Source organism: Alosa sapidissima, chromosome 16 (genome assembly GCF_018492685.1).
Source record: "Alosa sapidissima isolate fAloSap1 chromosome 16, fAloSap1.pri, whole genome shotgun sequence".
NCBI classification, from domain to species: Eukaryota; Metazoa; Chordata; class Actinopteri; order Clupeiformes; family Clupeidae; genus Alosa; species Alosa sapidissima.
The window spans coordinates 25,847,961-25,870,167 of record NC_055972.1 but is presented as its reverse complement, the minus strand read 5'-3'; the positions used below and the strand labels follow the sequence as shown (position 1 = coordinate 25,870,167).

Below are 22,207 nucleotides of genomic sequence, written 5' to 3'. Positions count from 1 at the left end.
GAGGCATTGCAAACAGTCATCACACACCACACTCCAACTGGTTTCCAAGTTAAACCCATCAGCCGTCATCTACTTTACTTTTTGCAGGGAAGTCTTAGATGTAATGGGTTTTGCCACAGCCACTAGAGGGCGGTAAACAGGCTGGGGCAATACAATCTCAGACTATATACAACATTACCTACACTTTCAACATAGAAGTCTACTGATATCCCCTCCTCAATTTCCACTGTACAGAATTTGCTATCAAGTTAGAGGGAAGAGTGTTAATAGTAGTCATTTAAAAGAAAATAAAAAAACTATTACACATAATAACCAAAGACGACTGCAACCCATAGGCTCGTTAAGCAACATTGGAAACTTTGTTAATCTGAAAGTGATTGAACTGATGACAGAAATTCTAAATGGTTTTATGCATAGGCTACTTTATATTTGTGTGCATAAAGGCAAGGTGTTTTTTGTTCCTACAAGGAGAAATATGTAAAATAACATAATATGAATCCCTAAAACACTGAAATATATGTCTATTTCATATGGTTTAACTCACAGTGGCTGTGCTTACATTAAGGTGCATAAGACCTGTGTGTCCTAGAGAAGGGGCGGGCTCTGGAGCTTATAAGTCAGCCGCCCCATCTTTTGAATATTAAACTGCACGCATGCGTTTGCCACCCCCATTAGCTGAACTCGCTCCATAGTTACTGCTAGGTCTCAGTTGTGGACGGTGCTCGCATGGCTCCGGTGTAACGATTTCTCGCTGCTGTGAGGGAGAGAAAGTACAGAAGAACAACAGAACAATTTCAGAATCTAAAAAGAAAACAAGTGCATAAAGGAAGCTCACTTTTTGCGTTGGGAAATCTGTGGCGGTTTTTCTTTCCAAAAAGTTTTGCTCTCTGTCCTTGCATGTTTAAATCGGAGAGGAATATTAGTGCCGTGAGTCGGCCAGACGTCTAGTTATAGAGCAAGCGGCAACATCAACAAGACGGCATGATTTTGCGACGGAGATCAGTGTTTGCAGCTTTTTACTATCATGCCTTTTTACTGTGTTTGTGTGCGAAGGTATGTGGATGCTTATTAGTACTGACAAGACACAATTGGCAAAAGCATGAACGTGTTGTCCCTCTGACATCTTTTTACGCACAGGAAGAAGGATTTATGAAGGACTGATATTATTTTCCCAAATTAATGTACTAAATGTTGCGCACAACCTAGATATACGATTGTTTAGCTTGGACTTAAAATTGTCTAACCGACTGGCTTGCTGCCTTGCCTGATTTTTGTATGGGTATCCAGCGTAGGTTGATATTTATTTTGAGGGGTACAAGGACAGAAGATAACTTTCAGCCGAGCTGCGTTTGACAGAGGTGTTATGGCAAAGTGTAACGTCTGAGCGGTGCAGAGTCAGAACATATCAACATAAGCTGCGTTAATGTCTGTGTATGTCTTTCGTGAGTCTTTTCTCATTGATTTTGTTTTATTCTAACAGGTGTCTGACGCATCGGGACAATTCGAGTTGCAAATCTTATCGATGCAGAACGTGAATGGCGAATTGCAAAACGGCTTGTGTTGTGATGGGACAAGGAACACGGAGGACCGAAAGTGCAACAGGGATGAATGTGATACTTATTTCAAAGTTTGTCTGAAGGAATACGTGCGTCGTGTCGCTGCGGTTGCTGGGCCTTGTAGTTTTGGAACTGGATCTACGCCCGCACTCGGAGGGAATACATTTTCTTCGAAAACCACATTGAGGAATGAAAAATCCAGGATAGTCTTGCCCTTCAGCTTCGCTTGGCCGGTGAGTACATGATTACAAGGTAATATGTGAAGTTAACCTACATCGTGAGATGGTGCCTGCGCTGATCACTAATCAAGATTTCTCCCATACCTTACTGGCACTGCGACATGAACACGGTGAACACACGTGGGATAGCGTTCAGTACTATTAGTGAATATGGTTAATATTCTACAGTAAAATTTGTCTTCACTGCGACTATCTGTCTTGATAGTCGGCAGTAATTTCATATATATCGCTGTGATCGCCAAGGCGTATTGACAACAGAATAGGAAGTTTGTTGCTTTGTTGGAAGTTAGTTGAACTACAACTTAAGCTGCTGTAGAAGACTTTGGGACTGATGAACATTCCAGTCTTGATAGTCTTGTTGCCTTTACCCATAGACTACAGATTAATCATTTGCATGAACATGTTTGCATCTGCGTTATTCTGTTCATTTTGCGCCACGTACTTTTACATAATTGACGGCTGTCCCCTGAAACATTGGTTTGTGGCTGTTTTCAAGTACTTATTACACTGATGTTTGGATTTAAATTGGTTTGGTCATTTTTATCAGACAATCAACAAGGGTATTGCAAAACACCAGTTAGCTAATTATCGGGCATCGAACTACCCGTACTATTTCACGCTGCGTAAAGTTACCAAACGGTTATTGGAGGCAGTGGGTAGTCTATAAGTTTCACCTCGGCATTAGAGGTCCCTTGGTAATAAAGAAAGATGACCCTGCGCTGAGCTGATGAAACAAGATCGCATGCAGGGCCTGTTGTTTCGCCCCTTTGCTCTCATTAACTGTAAACGTTGTGTACTCACCACAATACAAATCAATTCAACTCAGTTATTTGCGATAACTTCCGTACTGCCTCACTTGTATAAGGTCACGGCGCTCACCTGAACAGCCGGGAACGTTATTAGCTCTGGCATTCGTGGTTAGAATCAGCTGCAAGGGGGGACATGAATGATTCGTAGCCTTAACGCGCTTATTTTTGACGTATGAATTCAATAGACAATGTGCATCTCCTACAGAGAAACTCGTAAAATGCTAGCAGCAGAACTGTCTACGAATGGAGGCGTGCGCTCCCTCGCGCTCAATTTGCAGGTTTGGAGGAACTGAACAGAGGGATTACGGTCACTCAAGTTTACATGATGACATATCAATAGGATTGAGAATTAGGCTACGTATTTACATATGACTGTGGATAATATGTCAGAGTCAGAGTTAAGCATGCGTTTATTACGTGCATATTAAGGCTAAACTTATAGCCCAAGCATGAACGTGTCCAATTACGTCGCATCTATTTATGTCTAACCTGCGGCGTCGTGTGTTTTTTTTCTTTTTCTTTTACAACTAGTTCAGTCAACGTTGTCGTTGGGTGATAACTTAAATGTGGAAAATTACCTCGGCTCGGACAGCAACATTTTAAATGGACAACCTCTCGTTTCCTGCTCCAGAGAGTATTTTGGCCACATTCCCAACAACGCACAGCCCGTTTTTTTCACCATGAGCTAAATGTGGCGCAAAATTTAAACAGGGTTTGGTTTGGTGCGAAGAGCCGCTTAGAATAAAGTAACGCGAGGAGGAGATATTCCATTTCATGTTTCGGCACGCTGTGACATCATCTGTACCCACACACACACACACTTTGACGCCAGTTGAATACTGTATGTGCGTGCTCCGATCTTACAATTTAGTTGGTGAGGCTTATCTGGCCGTGTTTATTGCAATTATTGTTGGACCACAGCCAGTCAGGACTTTTTCCTCTTTCTTCAATTACTTCAATTCCCTGTGTGATCTGCCGGGAGGTAATTCATATCATCCATTGTTCTTCCCTTGAACTGATTGGTTGTTGCGGATGGATGGTGTTGCTGAGCAGGTGATTGGGCGGTTGGATGTGGTTCATAAAGTTCTTTTTTTTTGGCCGCCTGGAGCTGGCCTCATGTCGAGGCTTGGGCTTTGTGAAAGACACGCTTGGCTGAATCTTAGCTATTTCATCTCTTAACCTTGCCACCCTCAGTAACCGCTGTGCTCTGTGAGCTTGGCCGCAGGTTCCCAGGCCAGGTAGAGCGAGAGGAACCACCCAGCAGCCTCAGCTCGCTTCAAGAAAAACTGCAGTTTATGTTCATATCCCACATAAATAATGACCCCGTCATCCACTTTACCCTGTTTCTTGCTTATTGGCTTCAGCAGAGTAGAATTTTTCTCTCTGCTTCTGTTCCAGCATTGCTGCTGGGTGTGTACACTTTAGGCAATTTGGCGAGTGTGAGAGAGAGGGAGAGGTTTTTTTGGAAAGGCCACCCAGACAGAGCCAGGCCCAGCTAATATTAACCAGGGACAATGGCTTGCCCAAACTGGCCACAGCGAGGATTACAGAACATAATGGAGTCAATCCAGGAATAATGCTCGTCCAGGGAAAGCAACAGGAAGCAGTGTTGGACTCAGCAAAGATGCGAGAGGCTCCTAGACAAACCGAACCAAGCGATGACCTTGCCTCACATACCGGCGGCTTCAGCAGAGTGGTGGTCACAGCAGTGTGCCCTAGTACAGCTGTGTATGGCTGGACTGCAAAATGATTTGCCCCATATAGCGTGTCATGGATGGACTGCAAATTGATTTACCCCTTAGAGCAGGTGTGTCTGGATGGCCCGCAAAACGATTTGTCCATATAGTGTGTCCCTCAATGTGTGCGTGTGCATTGTCTTTTAAAATCAACCGCACTCTTTTTTTCACTGTATTGACTTGAAATCTGTTGTATTTTGGTTTCTCACTCAGACTAAGAGTGGTGTAGCTCCGCCACCCATCTGTGTTTACAGGCTGGTGAGGTGACTTGTCTAAGAGCACATGCCCTGAAGGAAAGGGCTACTGGCAGTTAAGGTTAATGACGTGTTTGCTTTCAATAGTGATGTCTGAAGCGACACTTATGTGCAAATTGCTCCAGCGAAGGAGAGGAGAATGCCATTCTCATGTTCCCTCCTCAGGGCTGAACAAGGGTGTGTGCGTGCATGTGCATGTGTGCACTGTGGATGTTTGCTGGAGATGTAATTTTATTGTAGGGCGATTAGCGTGTCTGTGGCCATCTAAACAAGGTCTACTTCTGGTGCAAGCCTTTGTTTTTGCTTGATCAGTGCCCGTTAGACTCTACATGGGTTTGTTCTTAGCTCTCTGAGTTGGAAAGAGGGAGAAGAGTGAGTTGGCCCTTGAGCTGCGTGTGGCTCTCAAGAGTTGTCTGCGTTCCAGTCGAAACCGAAAACGCTGCTAGCCAAACCCTCAGACGCCAGGGCTTTGCTTTCCACCTTTTGGCGTTGTCACGTTCCCGTCATTCACGGGTCCCTTCTCTCTCTCTCTCTCTCTCTCTCTCTCTCTCTCTCTCTCTCTCTCTCTCTCTCTCCCCTCCCTCCTTCCCCCAGTCTGGCTGTCAATTAGGTGGCATAGCATAGCCCGATGGAATATGTGCGAACTGCTGAGTGACAAAAGCCTGATATCAGGAAAAGCACTCCTTATCCTGTCACAGAGGACCCAGGAAAAGACCTCCTCAAGAGGTTCTTACAGAGGAGACCCTACTTATCTGCTACCCCTGTTTAGTAGGAATCTCACGTGGGGAAAAAACAAGGGGGTTCTCAGGCCCTGGTTATCAGAATAGGCCACAGAAATGGGCCTTGGTTGAATCTGTAGGTAACGATGGGAAATTTCGGTGGCATCCACTCTAAACGTTTGTTAACATGTTATCACGTCAGATCTTGTTACACCTTGTGTTAGGAGGCAGGTGTTTTCACTGACATAGCAAGCCAATATAGCATATGGCCTCTTCAAAAAAGATCTGTCTTGCTGGAGTGTATTGCCGAATGTGTTTCTTTTTTGGGACGGTAAGAAATCAGAGCCAACACCCCCCTCACACACACAGACGCACACACACAACAACAAAAAAAAAAGCATGTAAACTTGGGTTCAGACATGGCTCATTCCACAGTTCACTGACTCCTCGAGCTCTGGCTATTCTCATAGGGGAAACACTTTACAGGAAGTCCTGCTCTCTCACAGACACTCTCAGGCCTTGTTTATACTGGGCAGCTCACTAGAAAGAGGAGGAGGAGGAGGAGGAGACTGTGGGCTGTGTGTGTGTGTGTGGGGGGGGGGGGTGGTCCATGGAGAGAGAAATTAGCAAATAGCTGGATGTCCATACTGAAAAGCGCTGGGAAGAGCTGTGAAGGCCTCTCGGTGGCAGGCAGGCAGGCAGGCCTGATGCTGTCTACGCCGCCACTGAACAGGGGCCCCACTGGCCCGTCAGTCCCGTCCGATAAGGCCACGCTTAACACTGGTGTCGACGCAGTGCAGAGAGCACCAAAAGCAGTCGACGCTTTTGGTGCAGAGAGCAGTGAGACTGAGTGGAGGGGGGGTGGACGGGTGGGGTGGGGAGGATGGAGCGGCGGGGGTGGAGTGTGTGTGTGTGTGTGTGTGTGGGGCGGGGGGGGGGGGGTTGGTGAGTTCAAAGAAGACGGAGGGGTCAGTGGCGAGCATGGGAAAAATGAACCTGGCGGCAGCAGGCATTCGGAGCTGATAAGCAGGTAGTGAGTTATGGAGTGAGATGAATGGGGCAGGCTTGCCTTGCCGTCCAGTCTAGTCCAGCACTTTTCTGGAAGTCTGCTACCGACTTACATGTGCTGTTGGCCAGCGCACAAGTGCAGTCACAAAGTGGCTTTCTGAGTTTTTTTTAATTTTTTTTTTTTTATTTTGGACTTTTATTTTTAGTATTTCCATGTGAATTTATTTTGTTGTACTTGACGGCTGCTTTGTTTTGATTTGTCTGACAGGTGATTTGCTGATGACTCATGTTTGCTTTGTTTCCCCGTATTGTTTTGCTATGGATTTGTAGAAAAGGAACCAGTCGCTCTCATGCCTAGGCTTGTCCAAACTGTACTCTGAAGTATTTTCCCAGGCATTATGCCCCGTCTTATTCGGCAAAGATGAACTGAGTGGGTAGGCAGTGAGATTTCACTAGGGAACAGCCCCTTTTTTTTTTTCAGCGCATTGTACACAACCCTGCTACATTGATTGATGAGGTGATTTGATGAGGTGAATAGAGCACACAGTGTTCGCGAAAGTAGGCTAATGTGGCTATGTGGACACATGAGCTTGTTTGGTCTTTTATCATTAGCGACGGACATATCAGTAGTTCAGCACACAGCTGTTTCCCCTCTCATAATAGCTCGGGTTCATTAGTGGCAATCTCTGCTTTTGCTGAATAGCAGTCTGATTGGTTAAGATTAAGGGACTTTTGCCTGAATGCTTGCTGAGTGCCAGTGTATCAGCCCATGTAAGGTAGAGGGGACATCTTTGTGGACTGGGGTTGGGAAGAGTGTCTGAGTGGGGCTAACGTATCTGTGCAACGGAGGGCCTGACCTTGCCAGTGCTCTGCGAGCCACCATCTTGATTATTTTGGAAATTCCAGCGAGTCCATCTTGGAAGGAGGGAGAGTGGTGTGTGAATGTGACAAGTAGGTGCTGGAAGTGGATGCCTTGGCACTGCGAAGAAACACACACACACACACACACACACACACACACACACAGATACAGACAGACATGGAGAGAGGTAGACAACCACACTCACATGGAGAAAGTGGCACAAATATATACACACACACACACACAGGAAGAGAAACACACACACACAACCTTTGTGTCTCTCTGTCCTCCTGTGGGGCAGCATTGCTGGGCTTTCTGTAGCCCTGTTATTTGATATCAGTGAGAGCTGTGATGACCTTAAGTCAGACAAAGCGTTTCAGAAGTGCTGAAGTGAAGCCAGATCCTCTAGAGATCCCATCCTGCATGAGAGTCACACTAAAAGCCTCCCCTTCTCTCTCTCTCTTTCCACACACACACACACACACACACAAATACAATTATTCAGATCCCTTCTCAAAACTGGTCTGGCTGCTTACACAGGTACACAAGGAAAAATAAATCAAACTTGTTTTAAGACCTATTAATCACAAAAGTGTGTGTGTGTGTGTGCTGTGTGTTCTCCAACTTTCTCTGCTCCAGTGAGTCCTTAGTATTCTCTGGGAAACTGTAGTGCTTGCACACTGTCAGCCTACAGGTGTGTGTGGCTGCTCCTTCAACCAGCTGGCTAACCGGCTTAGAGGAGGATGACAGGTGTGAGCCACACTGTGACATCATCGTCTTATCTGCTGTCATACCTCGGTGTTCGCACACACCGAGATACGAAGATAAGCGTTTCCCTTTGATGTGTCAACCACTTTCACTGACACCAAAACACTGCCCGTGTTTCTCTTTAGGCCCTGCACACAGGTTGTGTGTCATTGTGGTGTCAGAGAAGGTGCCATATACAGTAGGCGTCATTGTGCCCTTAAGTAGGTGATCCATAGTCTATGAAATATGAAACCGTTTGGTTGTGTGGTTGTGCTCTGAGCAACACCAAGTTGACTCTTTGTGCTCGGTCAACACCAAGTAGACATCGACATGAAATAGCATAGCTTTGACTAATATGTTAAAAGTTTGTTTGGCACTTCACTTAGCTGACCCTTTCATCCAACGTGACTTACAAGTGCAGAACAACGGCTTATTCTTGTGGATGTGGTGTTAATTAATCATTGTTTCGCTGACTTGTGTGACTCGAGAAGATAACTAGGTAAGGTATAGAGGTAGGAGAAGGATGCTTTGACGTCCTCCTTCTGACCGGTGTGGATTAGAGATGCGAACTCGCCGACTGGCCGTTCGGCTGGAGGTGTCAGACGGTTTCCTGCTGTGTGCAGGGGAGCGTCGGTTGAGCCGGGGGACCAGTGCCGGTGCGCTGTCCGGCCATTTGAGATTTTAAGAGGATTAGTGATGACGGAGATGATTGTGGTTTATCTTCCCTCTCTCTCTCTCTCTCTCTCTCTCTCCTTCTCTGTGCTGTTTTTCTCATCACCCTGCCTGCCTGTTGGGCTAAGCTATGCAGTGAGTTTCATTTAAGCTCTTTTTTTAAAAATAAAAAATAAAAGCTGAACTTGCACACCATGTCGGAAGAGGAAAGCATGTGCATTTTTGTGGCTGAGCTAAATTGTTGCCTCTCTATGCCTGTGAGCCACGCATTGATTGTGCCTGAGCTCGTGAGAAATTGTGGACGGGAGAGTTCAGGAGTGCTTCCTCATGTCAACTCCTTTTTGATGTTCTGCATTGCATTCTGACCTGCCTTCTTCTTTTGCTTCCCATAGAGATCTTATTCGTTGATAGTGGAAGCCCTGGACTTTGATAACGACACCACAAGTGGAAGTAAGTATCAAGCTGTACTTTTTCTTTGCATGTCTTTGAGTTTTTATTTCTCTTTTATTCTTCAACCACCCTTGCACATTTACCCCAACTCTCAACTCTTACAATCATGTACACACAGACACACAGACAGACACAGACAGACTCACAGACGGACACATACAGACACACAGATGGACACACACACAGACGGACACACACACTCTGGCTTAATCTTTTGGGAGCCGCTCTAGTTAACACCAGAAATGGAAGTTTATTTTTCCGGCCTCCCTCTCTCCCTCCCTCCCTCTCTCCCTCTCTCCCTCCCTCCCTCCCTCTCTCCCTCCCTCCCTCCCTCCCTCCCTTCCTCCCTCTCTTCCTCCCTCCTGTCAGCCCTGTAGCCGATAAAGCAAGTGTGCTGACAGGTGCCTGCAACAGCACAGGACAGAGAAGAGGAAGGCAGGAAAGAAAGAGTTGTGGTGTGTGTGTGTGTGTGTGTGGTGGAGGGGGGTTACTGGTGTGTGTGTGTGTGTGTGTGTGTTTGTGTGGGAGGGGGTTTACTGCTGTGTGTGTGTGTTTGTGTGTGAGGGGGGGTTACTGCTGTGTGTGTGTGTGTGTGTGTGTGTGTGTGTGTGTGTGGGAAGGAGAGGAGGCCTGCAGGGGTGAAAGGGCTCGCATGCTTATGAAAATGTTTTCAGATGCCTTGACGACTGATGGCAGGTGCCGCAGGCCGGCGATGTACACTCTCACTGTCGCCGTGGCGTTGCTCTGGACGCATCTGTTTCCCCACTGCAACGCCATAAGCTCCACAGCTCAACACTACGCCGCAGAGACAGTTTTATTGCCTGTCTGTTTGTGTGTGTGTGTGTGTATGTGTGATGGAGAGAGAGAGTGTGTGGGTGTGTTTTGCGTTAAGAGTGGTGTTGGATATCATTGAGTTTGATTGTTAGGCTGTGTACAGAGCAAGGCTATGATTGTCTCTAACACAGTTTGCCGTTTGGTGATGAAAGTTTAACATGGTTGTCGTCGAGCAAAAAATGGTTTTAGACTTTAGTTATAGTTGTGTAAGATACAGTCAAACTAATTGTTCTCCCCCATCTGTATGTATCTTTTTTTTTTAAATATCTTTCAAGTATAATTTGTCATTTTTTTCCTTTGGTTGAAAATAATAATTTAAAATACTAAAAACCATGCAAAATACTAAAAAACCCAAGTACATTGGAATATGCCCAGTATTTCCTTTTACGATATTTGCCGTAAATCTATTTGTCTGATCTAATTTCATTTAGGCCTAAGTGTAAGGTGAAATTTTGATTGTTTTGTTGTGTTCTTTTGGTTTGAGAGTTCGGCTGGGGCCAGTTGGTGGTTTTTACAGTGCCTGTCTGAGGTAACTGACTGCAGGCTTTAGTAGGTCCCTACTGCCATCTTCCAGTAGTCCATTAGGATGACTGTGTGAATAACCCCGATTAAAGACCAGCAGCCCTCTCCAGAATCACACTTCCTCCTCCAACTACTACTACTACCACCACACAAACCGGTAGCCTTTGGCCTACACGCACACACACACAGTAACATGCACACATATGCACTTGCACGTGCACACAAACACACACACACACATACACTCCCACTCTCTCACTAACATGCACACACATGCAAGCACATACACTCTTCTAGGATTTCTAGGAAGTGCTCAGGAGTTCAGGAAAAGTTACGTGGGTGTTCTGCACTCAAACAAATAGCAAATGACAAAATCACAAAACTGTTTATATATGAAACATGCAATATGAAACATTTGTGTTCCTGACTTGACCTAGACATCTTTCACCCATTCGTTGACTCTCACTTAGCATAAAGGCACACTGAGCTTTCACTTTTTTAAAATGGTATAAAAAGCTTCACTACAACTGCTGAATGTCTTGGCCTTAGCATGATGTTTTGGAGAGTAGTGGTGGCCCCCTGTTATGTTGACCGCTCATCTTCACCTCCTGGCGAAGTGGCTGGGGCAGCAGGTAGCGAGGACGTGCTGCTTGGCACGAGCCACAAGCCAGAGCTTGCTGGTGAAATGCCCCAGTGAGCTGCGGGATTCCTTAGGCCCCTGAAAGTTCGTCTGGCGTGATTTCGTCAGGCCTTTCGCTCCCGAGCATAGTCAACACACACGCCTAGTCAACACACACACACACAATCACGGGTCATCCTACGGATTACATCATCCTCCCACAACTCACTCCTCTCACACACACACACTAGCTCACTCACTGATGAGTAGAAGTTGTGTGTGTGTCTTTCTATGTCTGTGTCTGTGACTGTCTGCTCTCTCTCTTTGTCTGTCTCTCTCTCCCTCTCTCTGTATGCTTGCGTGGGTGTGCATGAAAGTAACAGATAGAGAGATGACAAAGTGACTGCGTTTTTGTGGTTCCATTTCACAGAAGTGTGAAGCAACATGCGCGGGGTTAGCCTTGTGGTTTCTCTAAGAAGACTAGAAAGCTGAGCCAGTTTATAGCGTTCTTGCGGTAGATGAGTGTTGCTAAATGTTGCTATAGATACCATGTTTGTGTTTGTTGTGGTCGTCAGGTGGGTGGTGTTTAGGGTCGGTGTGAGTGACAGCCCTGTCAATCTGAGTCTGGAAGGTTATAGATAAGATTTTGTGCAACAGTTTGTAAATAGTGTATTGGGCTTGTCGTCAGTGAATTATGAGGACATTTAACATTCCATTGTTTTGAGGCATGGATCACAAAGCTCATTAGAAGCATGTAGTCTTCTGTTTTGGTCTGGGGGACTGTTTAAGGGGAAAGCCACATTCAGACAGGAAGAGACTAGCAGTGTTTTTGTGGCGAAATGTCACGCAACAAATCTCAGCGTTTGAGGCAGCAACAAGCAATGGGCGTCAGGTGAATTGTGGTGTGTCTGGATTCTGGATTAGGTTTACTGATGTCTTCAGTAGACAAAAAAGTTTTGCTTTGCTACAGGTGGCTACTTAATGTTCAGTGCCAGCTTAATTGACGATGAGCAATTGACCCAGAAGAACAGAGTGATAGACGGATGCACAGACAAATTAGAATGACAGACTAGCACTTACTTATAGTCATGCACCACTGCACTGTACTTAAGCAGTGTATAACTTGCACTGGCAGCCATGTTTAGGATGGCCAGATGAGGTTAGCACTGTAGAAAAAGTGTTTGTTTGGTTTGGTTCCATAACACGATATCGCTTCAATATATTTTCAATAATATTAATGAGTGATGTTTTTTAACTGTGCATTTCATGTAATATCAGTGAAACTGCAGTTGTGTTGTTTTGATTGAATAAAGTTAAATAAAATAACAATAACTAGGGTTGCAAAATTCCGGGAATTTTCAAAGTTGGTAACTTTCCATGGGAATTAACGGGAATTAATGGGAATAAACTGGGAATTTTTAATATGGCAAGTTAGTCTATAACAGGGAACTTAAATGTAATGGACAAAACCCCATCTTGCAGCATAATATTAGTTAAAACAACCTGATTTAATGCAATTTCAGTCAAATTTCTACCGTGCACAGGCGTCAATCCCATGCACACAGCAATCAGCATAGGCTACTAGACATAAAGGAAACCTATGATGCATTCATGTGCATGGGGAAAATAAATTCCCAGTGAAAATGTCATCTCATGTGGGAATAACTGGTGTGAAACTGGGGGAAGTTTGCAAACAGAGTTACCCAGTTATGGGCTTGTCTTCACTTTTGTCCTCATTCAAATGGGTGTACGTCATTTTACATAAACTGTAATGGGACGATTAATCTGTCTGATTAAGCTTGACAATTTATATATAATTTACATAATCTATAAGGTTGGGTTGGGGTGGTATGTTGTGTCATTATTTGTTTTACCATTTTCTGGGATTCTAACTGAACAAACTGATTGTCAATCAATGTTCCAACCAATTGGATTTTGTTGTTGAGTGGCGTGGTGTATCTTCGGCAGTTCAGTGGTTTCAGTGTCGCTAGCTTAGCACGCTAGTAAACCATAGGCAGAGAATGGGATTCCCGCTAGCATGTTAGCTATCTTTGTATGCTAGGCTAAACGAAAATACGAACAAACAAATCATATTACTTATTACGAAACAAAATGTTAATGTCTGTATATGAAACAGTAGGAATTACAAAAAACTCCAAGTTAATTCCCGTAAATTCCCATTAACTCCCATAATTTCCTTTAATTCCATGAAAGTTTCCAATTTGGAATATTTCCAAAATTCCCCAGCTTAACTTCCCATGGAAAGTTTCCGGTAAGTTTCCGGAAATGTACCGGAAATTTTCCGCCCCTTTGCAACCGTAACAATAACCTAATTGCAACTTCACTAAATAAAAAAAATATTTATGAAAAGTCATTAAAATGGCAGATATTATATAGCATTTTGGAACCAAACTCTTCATTAGTTTTAAAATGGGTCTCTCTCTCTCTTTCTATCTGTGTTGTCTGACTTGTGCCTTGATATTCTCTCTGTGTGTGTGTGTGTGTGTGTGTGTGTGTAGGCTCCTTGGGGAAGATCATCGAGAAGGCCCAGCATTCGGGCATGATCAACCCCAACCACCCGTGGCAGAAGCTGTCCCACGACGGCAACGTGGCCCAGTTTGAGTACCAGATCCGGGTCACTTGCGACGAGCACTACTACGGCTTTGGCTGCAACAAGTACTGCCGACCCCGCAGCGATTTCTTTGGCCACTTCAACTGCGACCATAATGGCAACAAGACCTGTCTAGATGGATGGTCAGGCCGTGACTGCAGCAAAGGTAGGCGGCTGAGCTGACCACCACACTGCCTCGGCTGTTTGTTGGGCTCTGTGTTTGGCTGAAGACAAGAGGGGGGTTTAACCGTATAAGCAATGTATTTTGAGGGGTTGGGGGGTGTGTTGCCACTTTTGAATTAATCATCACTGCTGTCAAGATGTAGCTAGTGTTATTGCCTGCAGCCCAAGTGGAAGCTGCTCTCATCTGTGGCTAAAGTCGTGTGAAATCGGAGTTGGACGAAAGTAAGTTACTGAGTGGGGGATTTAGAAGACTTTCCTCCGCATTCCACAAATGTTCCCACGAGTGTGTCGGCAGACTCAACATCGAAGCCCTGGCATGGGGCAGATAACACTCAAGTCTCTAATTCCCCTCTCCTCCCTTTCTCTCTCTCTCTGTCTTTCTTTCTCTCTCTCTCTCTCCCTCTCCCTCCCTCTCTCTCTCTCTCTTTTTCTCCCTATCTCTCTCTTTCTCCCTATCTCATTCTCCTCAGCTATTTGCAAACAAGGCTGCAGCACTGAGCACGGTGACTGTGAGCAACCAGGTGAATGTCGGTAAGTCACTCACAACAATCTCCTTGTCTTGCTGCGATGACCTTTGCTCCATTTAGGACATAATGCTGCTCTTTGCGAACATTACTTAACAGCATTAAGGAGTTTCAGCTAGGAGTGAATAAACTGATTTGTTTGTGGGTTGGTGTATACGGGGTTCAGATATTTTTTGTGTTTTTTTCTGAGCTGAACTTCAGCTTTACTGAACAGCTGTTACTGCACAGAATGTTTTGTGGTTGAGCTTGATTTTTGTCAGGGATCTTTCTTCTACTACTAATGTCCTGATGCTGTAAAATCTCTATCTGAGAAAAGAATTGGGGGCAACAGGTTGTGTTAAGTGGCTGTTTCAACTTACCTTGTTGACATAGCGGTGTTGAGCCAGTTGTACACTTTTAAAAACCTGTCTTCATGGGCTTAATGTGGGTGCTGCATTATGGGGTTTTTATTGGATTTTTGTACAGTGAAATTGTTAGTAGTGCATGCTGCTGGCATTATCACTGCATCAGCTCTTCTCCTCTCTGAGCCCCAAAATGCACTGCTTGTTTTGGTAATGGTTTATGAGTTTCGCCTTGGGGGAAGTCGGTTGGAGACGAATATCAAAACAAGTTAGCACACTGAGAGGGATAGCGCTGCGAACGTCAACACATTCACACACACTGGCCGTACTGTTATGAATGCAGTCATTTGGCTTGGTCTATTGCCTTGTATGTTTTTGCACAAGACTCTTAGTTTGTAGGCCTTAATACAAATATGGCTTGTTGGCGTGTGGTGTTCCGACACTTATGGCCAATGTGGATGGTTTCACTGATTTACCTTTGGAAAAGTGATTGCTTCATTTACTTGACTGGGCAAGTGAATTTGATTCAGAGTGCAAACAGGAATGAGGCCATGTTATCTTTAATTGCTAATGTTATCAGCACCATCGCCTAAGGTAAATGCTGCTAGTGCTTATTGCTTCACCTCTTTGTTTGGAGGCCAATGCTATGAATGTTGACTATGAATAACACTTTTCACTCTTGGTCAGGAGCAAACTTGTAGTCTGGGAACAAAGCCTTTGGCTTTTGCATCTTGGAGTTTTAGTATAATGTTTTTATTTCGTTTGTTTTGTTTTCTTTGTGAAAAAAAAGTGCTGACTTGCATGACTTGGCAGCCCTAGGCAAGTGCAGTCCCCTATCCAGAGCCAAGGCATTTTCTCGATGTGCTTCCTTGGAACATCGCCGTCTCACCCAGACATGCCCAGAACGACCATGTGATCTCCCGAGTCATTATGGTTTGGTCCTTAGCGTGTAAAGCGTTTTTATCATACATCACAAAAAGCCTTGAGGTTCCAGTAAAGGCCAACTTGCTACTGCACGGCTCCCACTTACAGCTTCACAGTGTGGGTTACCAGAACTAGGCCTCCGAAAAAGCCTGTTTATAAAGTGCCGCACAGAGCATGTCAAGGTCCAGTGTGTCCAGTCTATGCCCACAAAGAGGGACACAACAACACTTAGAGCCCAACACACTTTCCAGAGGCAAAGTCCTACATTGAAGGAAAATTGTCTCCCTCCCTCCCCCAGACTTTTAAAGAAATACCCTGGAAGGATTGATATCTATGCCCCTTGGCATCAATATCCAACACCTTTTAGAGTCAGTTAGTCCAAAACCAACTAAAAGGGTCATTATCCTACCCAATCAACAATGTTACATAGTGCAATATCAAGCATTGTAGGCACACACTGGCAATGTCAGAGACTTCATTCTCCATATTGTAAGTCAGTGTGGCATCAGAATGAGTGTGAAGCTGGTAAAAGAACTGCATTGTGTTGCTTAAAAGTGCAGCTCTTCTCCCACTTCCTCAACCCAACTCCCAGCAGCCCCTCCACTCCCCTTCAGTGTCTCAGGGATCCCAAAAAGCACTGGGGCCGGAAGTGATTTCGTTAGAGGTTGTTGTCCGTTTTTCTCAGGGAGAGAGATACTTTGCTTGTCTCCGTTTTTTTTTTTTGTGTGTGCGAATAGCCTGTTTAATCACAGACTGGGGTTTACTTAACCACCGCGTTTATTTTTACAGCTGAGCCGCTGCCCGGGGCTAATTGTTTTCATTCTTTTTCCCAGAGGGCTGTCTGTTTTCTCCTCCGCGCTGGGCTCCCTCTCTCTCTTTCTATCTGTCGACATGCTATCTCATCAGGGCCGCTTTTTAAAAAAAAAAGAGACCCAGTTATCGCTGGAGGTCGTAGATATGGAGCTTTAATTACGGTCCCGGTCTTAAAGGAGACTCACTCCAGTGCTGGGGATTCGGAAGGCGCTGCTTAATTACGGCCTGCGAGATTCTCCGCGGTCAGAGGGCTTTCTTGCACTACGCCTGGGGTAGAGAGAGGGGGAGAGCAGGGAGGAGGGAGGAAGAGGAATGGGGGGGGGGGGGGGGGGGTACGTGGGAAAACACGGACCGGGGAGGCCTGCCGGAACGCCGAGGCCTTTGAAAAACCCGGCGCGGCCAAAAGGGACGACGCAGTCAGCAAACTTGAGAACACCCCCTCATCTGTCCGCACTGTCCCCACGCCAAGCCGCCGTTACAGTGTTGAAACACACAGTGTCTTGCCACAGGCTAATGTTAGCTCTGAGAAAAGGTCCCTGCGGAGCCCTAAGCTGGTCGCTTTTTTCCCCCCTCTTTTGTTTTTAATGGTCGAGCATTAAATAGTTTGGGTTGAATAGAGTTGTTGGGTTTTTAAAAAACGTTCTGCTGTGAAGTCCCAGCAGCATAAAAATACTATTGTCTGCCGAGGTTCAGAGAAAAAAGCGGCACACAGAGAGTCTAATATCGTTTGGAAATTATACTGCATGTCTTGTGGTTTTCAATTCAGTAGCCTTTGGCAAGTGAATCTGGGACACATAATTCTCTCTGCCTACTCGTGTGGCCAATTTTATTGATGTGGTCCTTCCTATCTGGTTTTCTTTGCTTGTTATTGTAAACCACCTCTGGTGTCAAAGGACTAAATCTGATCTCTTGTCTTGAGGAAAGGAAGAGAACATAAGTACATGACATTGTTAGTCAGAATCTTTAATCTGCAGAATCAGTGCAGAAGTAGATGTGTCCTACTCTGGAGGTGTTGTCCGCACTACAAGGAATGCTGTACATTGTATGGTTTATGGTATTTATTACCTGTATGTGTATTCAGTATAAGCATGTACTCCTGTTGTGATGTCGTTAGTCTAGATCCAGAGATGTATAACTTCTACAAAAGTGTGTGTTCATGTACTAAGTGTGTGTTTTTGTGACATTTTCACCAGGTGCCAGTATGGCTGGCAAGGGCCATTCTGTGACAAGTGCAAGCCTCACCCAGGATGCCAGCATGGGACCTGTATCGAGCCGTGGCAGTGCCTCTGTGACACCAACTGGGGTGGACAGCTCTGTGACAAAGGTACATGTCCCTGATTACGCCATTGCTCCCGCCAAGGTCTCAATGGCTCTCGGACACTCTACTTCCTGTAACCTGTTCTTCTCAACCTGATAACATTCAGACTCTGTGGTGAAGGGAGAGCAGGCTGAATAATAATTAAAATAATTCTCAAAAGTACTTTGCCAGTCAGCTTATTAATGTAAGAGGTTAAACAATGGCTCGGTGACCTTAGTGAGTCTGAGCCGGGAACATCCAGGGAAGGTTTCACCGGTCACCACCTTCCGTAAAAGCTATTTATAGCAGCCACTATGTCTTTGTCTGACAACTCTGTTTCCTCCCTCACCCCCCTCCACCGACCCCCCCCCCCGCCCCCCCATGACAGACCTGAACACCTGTGCAACCCGGCAGCCATGCCAGAACGGAGGGACCTGCAGCAACACAGGGCCGGACAAGTACCAGTGCTCGTGCCCTGAGGGCTACTCAGGAGTCAACTGCGAGAGAGGTATTTGCCCTCCTGTTCTCACCTTAATGGTGTACACACAAGACCTCAAGCCCTTACTGTTACACACACACACACACACACACACACACACACATATACACACACATATACACACACACACACACGGTGGACTTTTGTCCTGTGTCTGAATGAATGAGGCACTGAATGCACAGATGCCAGTAACTGGCAATGTTGCGTACAATTGAAAACAAGCCAGTTTCAGTGAGGTCAACTGCAGGACTTGTATTGTACAACTGGATGGACATTTCAAGGCATTACTCCTGTCAGCTGCTAGGGTAATGCTAATGGTCTTACACGACGTTAAGTAATTACTTACTCATGACTGACATGGTGTTTCATAACGTGGAACCCTTCGCCGTGTTGCTGTTGGAAAAGCATGGGAAAGCTCCTCGTCTCAGGCCAGTGGATTTGGATCTCAAAGCTTGGTCACTTTATGCCTCGAGCGCACAATTCAAGAACTCTTTCCGCTCTGAACTGACAGAGGTGAATTGTGTGTGTGTGTGTGTGCCTGCATATATAAGTGTGGATACTCTTTGTGTCAATCAGTAACCCTCAAAACGCAATGAGAGGTCTTCCCAAGTGCTCTTGTAAGGAGAAGCGTGTTGAGGTCCATCCGTGGGGCTGTTGTGTCGTCGAGTTCCACTTGAGTCAGCCCCTCTGCTTTTAGTGGGCCTGTGGTGGAGACGCTGGAGCTGTATTTAGAGTCATATGAGAAGCGGAGAGCCCCTTGGCACGCTTCCCTGAGCTGTCGACTCCCGTCTCTCACTGCTCCCAGGTCAGTTAATTCGGCTGTTTTGATCCACTCTGAGACCGTGGCTCCTCACTGTTTTGACAGTCGAGCACCAAGGTGGTCACGGAGGGCAGAATGGGTGCAATGCTTGGGAAATGGAGCGTCATGGTCAATCTTTGGATCCAGACCCCCACCCCCAACACACACACACACACACACACACACACACACACGCGCGCACACATGCATACACACACACTCACCCTTGTGATCGCACCAGAGCAGTAGGTGCTGACAGCCCCATGTGAACAGCTCAAGGAAATGCCCCCCTGCCCTGATGGGAGTGTTAGTGAAAACATCCCCTCTTCTCTCACACTCCCGCATCCTCCCTCCTCCTCCTCTCAGCTAAAGAGTCAGCCACCCGTAGAGACCCTCTCCTCCACCCCCACCACCCCCCCCCCCCCCCCCACACACACACTCGCACACACCCCTCTCCTCCACACTTGGTCATTAATATTGTTTGTCAAACACTTGTTCATCCTTAACGAAGATAAAGAAAATCAGGAGGGTGGAGGGTGGAGGGTGGAGGGTGCCCCCCCCCCCACCCAACACACACACACATACGGGACACACACACACACCAGCCCCAGCCTTCCACCGCCTCTCTGGAGAAGAAAGGCGGGCGGTCAGATGGAAGTCACGGTGTATTGGGCGGCTCAACCTGGCATGAAAGATGGTTTCCTGGCCCCGCGCACCACTGCCCAGGCAGAGAGAAAGAGAGAATGTGAGCGTCTGTGTGAATGTGTGTGTGAGTGTGATGTGTGCGGATGAGCTCACTAAGCAGCAAGGGTGGTCTTCTCAGTGGAGAGTAGAGGAGAGAAGGGGAACGGAGCGTAGTCGGAAGGCATGAAGAGGCAGCACGGCTGCAGGCGATGAGAGAGAGATTAGAAGGTGTCCGTGTCCATGTGCTGACCCCTGGCCCTGTCCTGTGCCTGTCCTCCACAGCGGAGCACGCCTGCCTCTCCAACCCCTGTTCCAACGGAGGGAGCTGCGTAGAGAACAGCCAGGGGTACGAGTGCAAGTGTGCCCCGGGATGGAGCGGCCCGTCCTGCACCACCAGTATGTACACACACACACACACACAGACACAGACGCGCACGCACAAACACACATACGCACACACACACACATTCAACCACAAATGACACTGTATTGCTATGCATTATGCATTTTGAAGTTTGACCAAGTTTAACTTTCCCTGTTTTCAGATATTGACGAGTGCAGCACCAACCCATGTAATCATGGTGGCACCTGCCAAGACCAGGTCAACGGGTACAAGTGCTTGTGTCCATCTCAGTGGACTGGGAAAGTCTGTCTCATAGGTAGGTCTGGTCAGTCAGCTGTAATGTAGCATGTGTTCTCAGTGTACTGAGAAGGGAAGGGGGGCTCAGCACAGCCCTTTCCTGTTAGAATATGTTCATGGTGTTCTCTGGCTAATTTGGTAATTGGTTTTCCTTCACAGACGCCAACGAATGCGAGGAGCGACCCTGCAAGAACGCCAAGAACTGCCGCAACCTGATCGGAAGCTACTTCTGCGAGTGTCTGCCCGGCTGGACCGGTCAGAACTGCGACACCAGTGAGTTCACGTCTGCCGCGGCAGCAGCGCTGCTGTAGACTTGGCTTCGCTCGCTGGCCTGCTCTCACCTCATTAATACGCTTAACACCTCCACGTCGTGTTGAGCCAGGGACATGGTGCTGTCACAGTCAACAACAACACACACAGGCCTTCCAAACTCATTTGGCCCATAGGAAGGTGGGGGGGGGGGGGGGTGGGAGAGATTGATTTTCTGATAGCACTAGCGGATGTTGCTCTGATTCATGTTGCTGCTGCTTTAGCCCTCTCCAGAGGTGTCAAATGATCTTATGTTTGTAGAGTGGATGTGAAATGTGTCCTCATGGTGTGTGTGTGTGTGTGTGTTTACAGATATAAACGACTGCCATGGCCAGTGCCTGAATGGAGGAACTTGCAGGGTACGTGTTACACTCTTCTTGTGCTCTTTTGCTCTCACCCCATTTATAACCCCCCCTCCCTCTCTCACCCCTCTTATAACCCCCCCCCCTCCCTCTCTCACCCCTCTTTCCCTCCCCCTCTCTCTCTCTTCTTCAGTGGCGTGTTGATGTTTGTGCTTGTGGTCGAATTTGATTTTCACCTCCCCTTTGCCGGCCATAATGAACTCATTTACTGCACAGCATTTAAAAATAGCTGCGGCACGGCAGCTGACACACACACACACACACACACACACACACACACACACACACACACACACACACACAGAATGAGGTGCCTCTGGCTGGCATAGACTGTGAAAGAAGGGGGAAAAGAAGGCCTGGAGAGCCAAGGCCATCCAAGTCCAGAGGATTCAGTTACCATAAACATCATTGTTGGGCATCCATGCCAGGAAAATGTGTCAGTGATTAGGGCGCCTTTACAACGTCCACTCCCAAACTCTCCCCCGAGTTTTTGTTTCTCCTCTTCCCGTACTTTTCCAAGACTCGCATTCCTCAAATCACAGCTAGTATCCTCCTCCTCTTGTAATATTTGTCTACACATGTTGTTATTGGCGTACTTGTTTTCATAGACCAGCAACTGCTGTTTTTATCGTTTGTCTTGAAGAATTAGTTGCTGCCTCTAAAAAGTGCAGGATCCTTTCGTTTGGGATTTGCACTCATGGCAGCAGTCTTGTTTCCACATCCTCGTTGCGTATGTCCAAGTCTATAAACGGCCAGGGTTTGCCTGGTCAGCTCTCTGCGGTGGATAGGCAAAGCTAACTAACCAGTCTTCCTACTTATGTTCATGTCTCTTAATTTCTTCACCAGGACTTGGTCAATGGCTACCGCTGCGTCTGTCCCCCAGGCTACTCTGGGGAGAACTGCGAGAAGGACATCGATGAATGCGCCAGCAGTCCGTGCTTGAACGGTGGCCGCTGTCAGGACGAGGTCAACGGCTTCCAGTGCCTGTGCCTGGCTGGTTTCTCAGGTAACCTGTGTCAGGTGAGCAACACTAAAATGTGTACCCCATCTCTCCTCTCCCTCTTTCCAATAAAGGTTCCATGTAATCATAGGTGGCAAAAGATGTGCCTTAATCCTGACTCTATCCTTTTACTCTCTCTGTCTCCGCTTTGTTCTGCCTTTTTCCTCTTTCTTGTGCTTCTGGCTGCTTTCTCA

At 46.5% G+C, this 22,207-nt stretch overlaps 1 protein-coding gene across 2 annotated transcripts in view; it reads left to right on the top strand.

Moving 5' to 3' along the window:
* Positions 1-685: 685 nt before the first annotated feature.
* Positions 686-22,207, top strand: part of jag1b (jagged canonical Notch ligand 1b) — a 34,327-nt gene continuing 12,805 nt past the window's right edge. Inside the window, exons 1-12 of one of the 2 annotated variants that reach the window (XM_042065766.1) lie at positions 687-1,053; positions 1,481-1,789; positions 8,995-9,052; positions 13,547-13,804; positions 14,292-14,352; positions 17,617-17,747; positions 18,109-18,228; positions 19,985-20,098; positions 20,248-20,361; positions 20,502-20,615; positions 20,964-21,010; positions 21,860-22,033. In XM_042065766.1, coding sequence (XP_041921700.1) covers positions 982-1,053; positions 1,481-1,789; positions 8,995-9,052; positions 13,547-13,804; positions 14,292-14,352; positions 17,617-17,747; positions 18,109-18,228; positions 19,985-20,098; positions 20,248-20,361; positions 20,502-20,615; positions 20,964-21,010; positions 21,860-22,033 — 1,572 coding nt within the window. In that variant the 5' untranslated portion in view covers positions 687-981. Of the gene's footprint in view, positions 1,054-1,480; positions 1,790-8,994; positions 9,053-13,546; positions 13,805-14,291; positions 14,353-17,616; positions 17,748-18,108; positions 18,229-19,984; positions 20,099-20,247; positions 20,362-20,501; positions 20,616-20,963; positions 21,011-21,859; positions 22,034-22,207 lie in introns of both variants that reach the window. The other variant, XM_042065767.1, reaches the window with a different exon arrangement.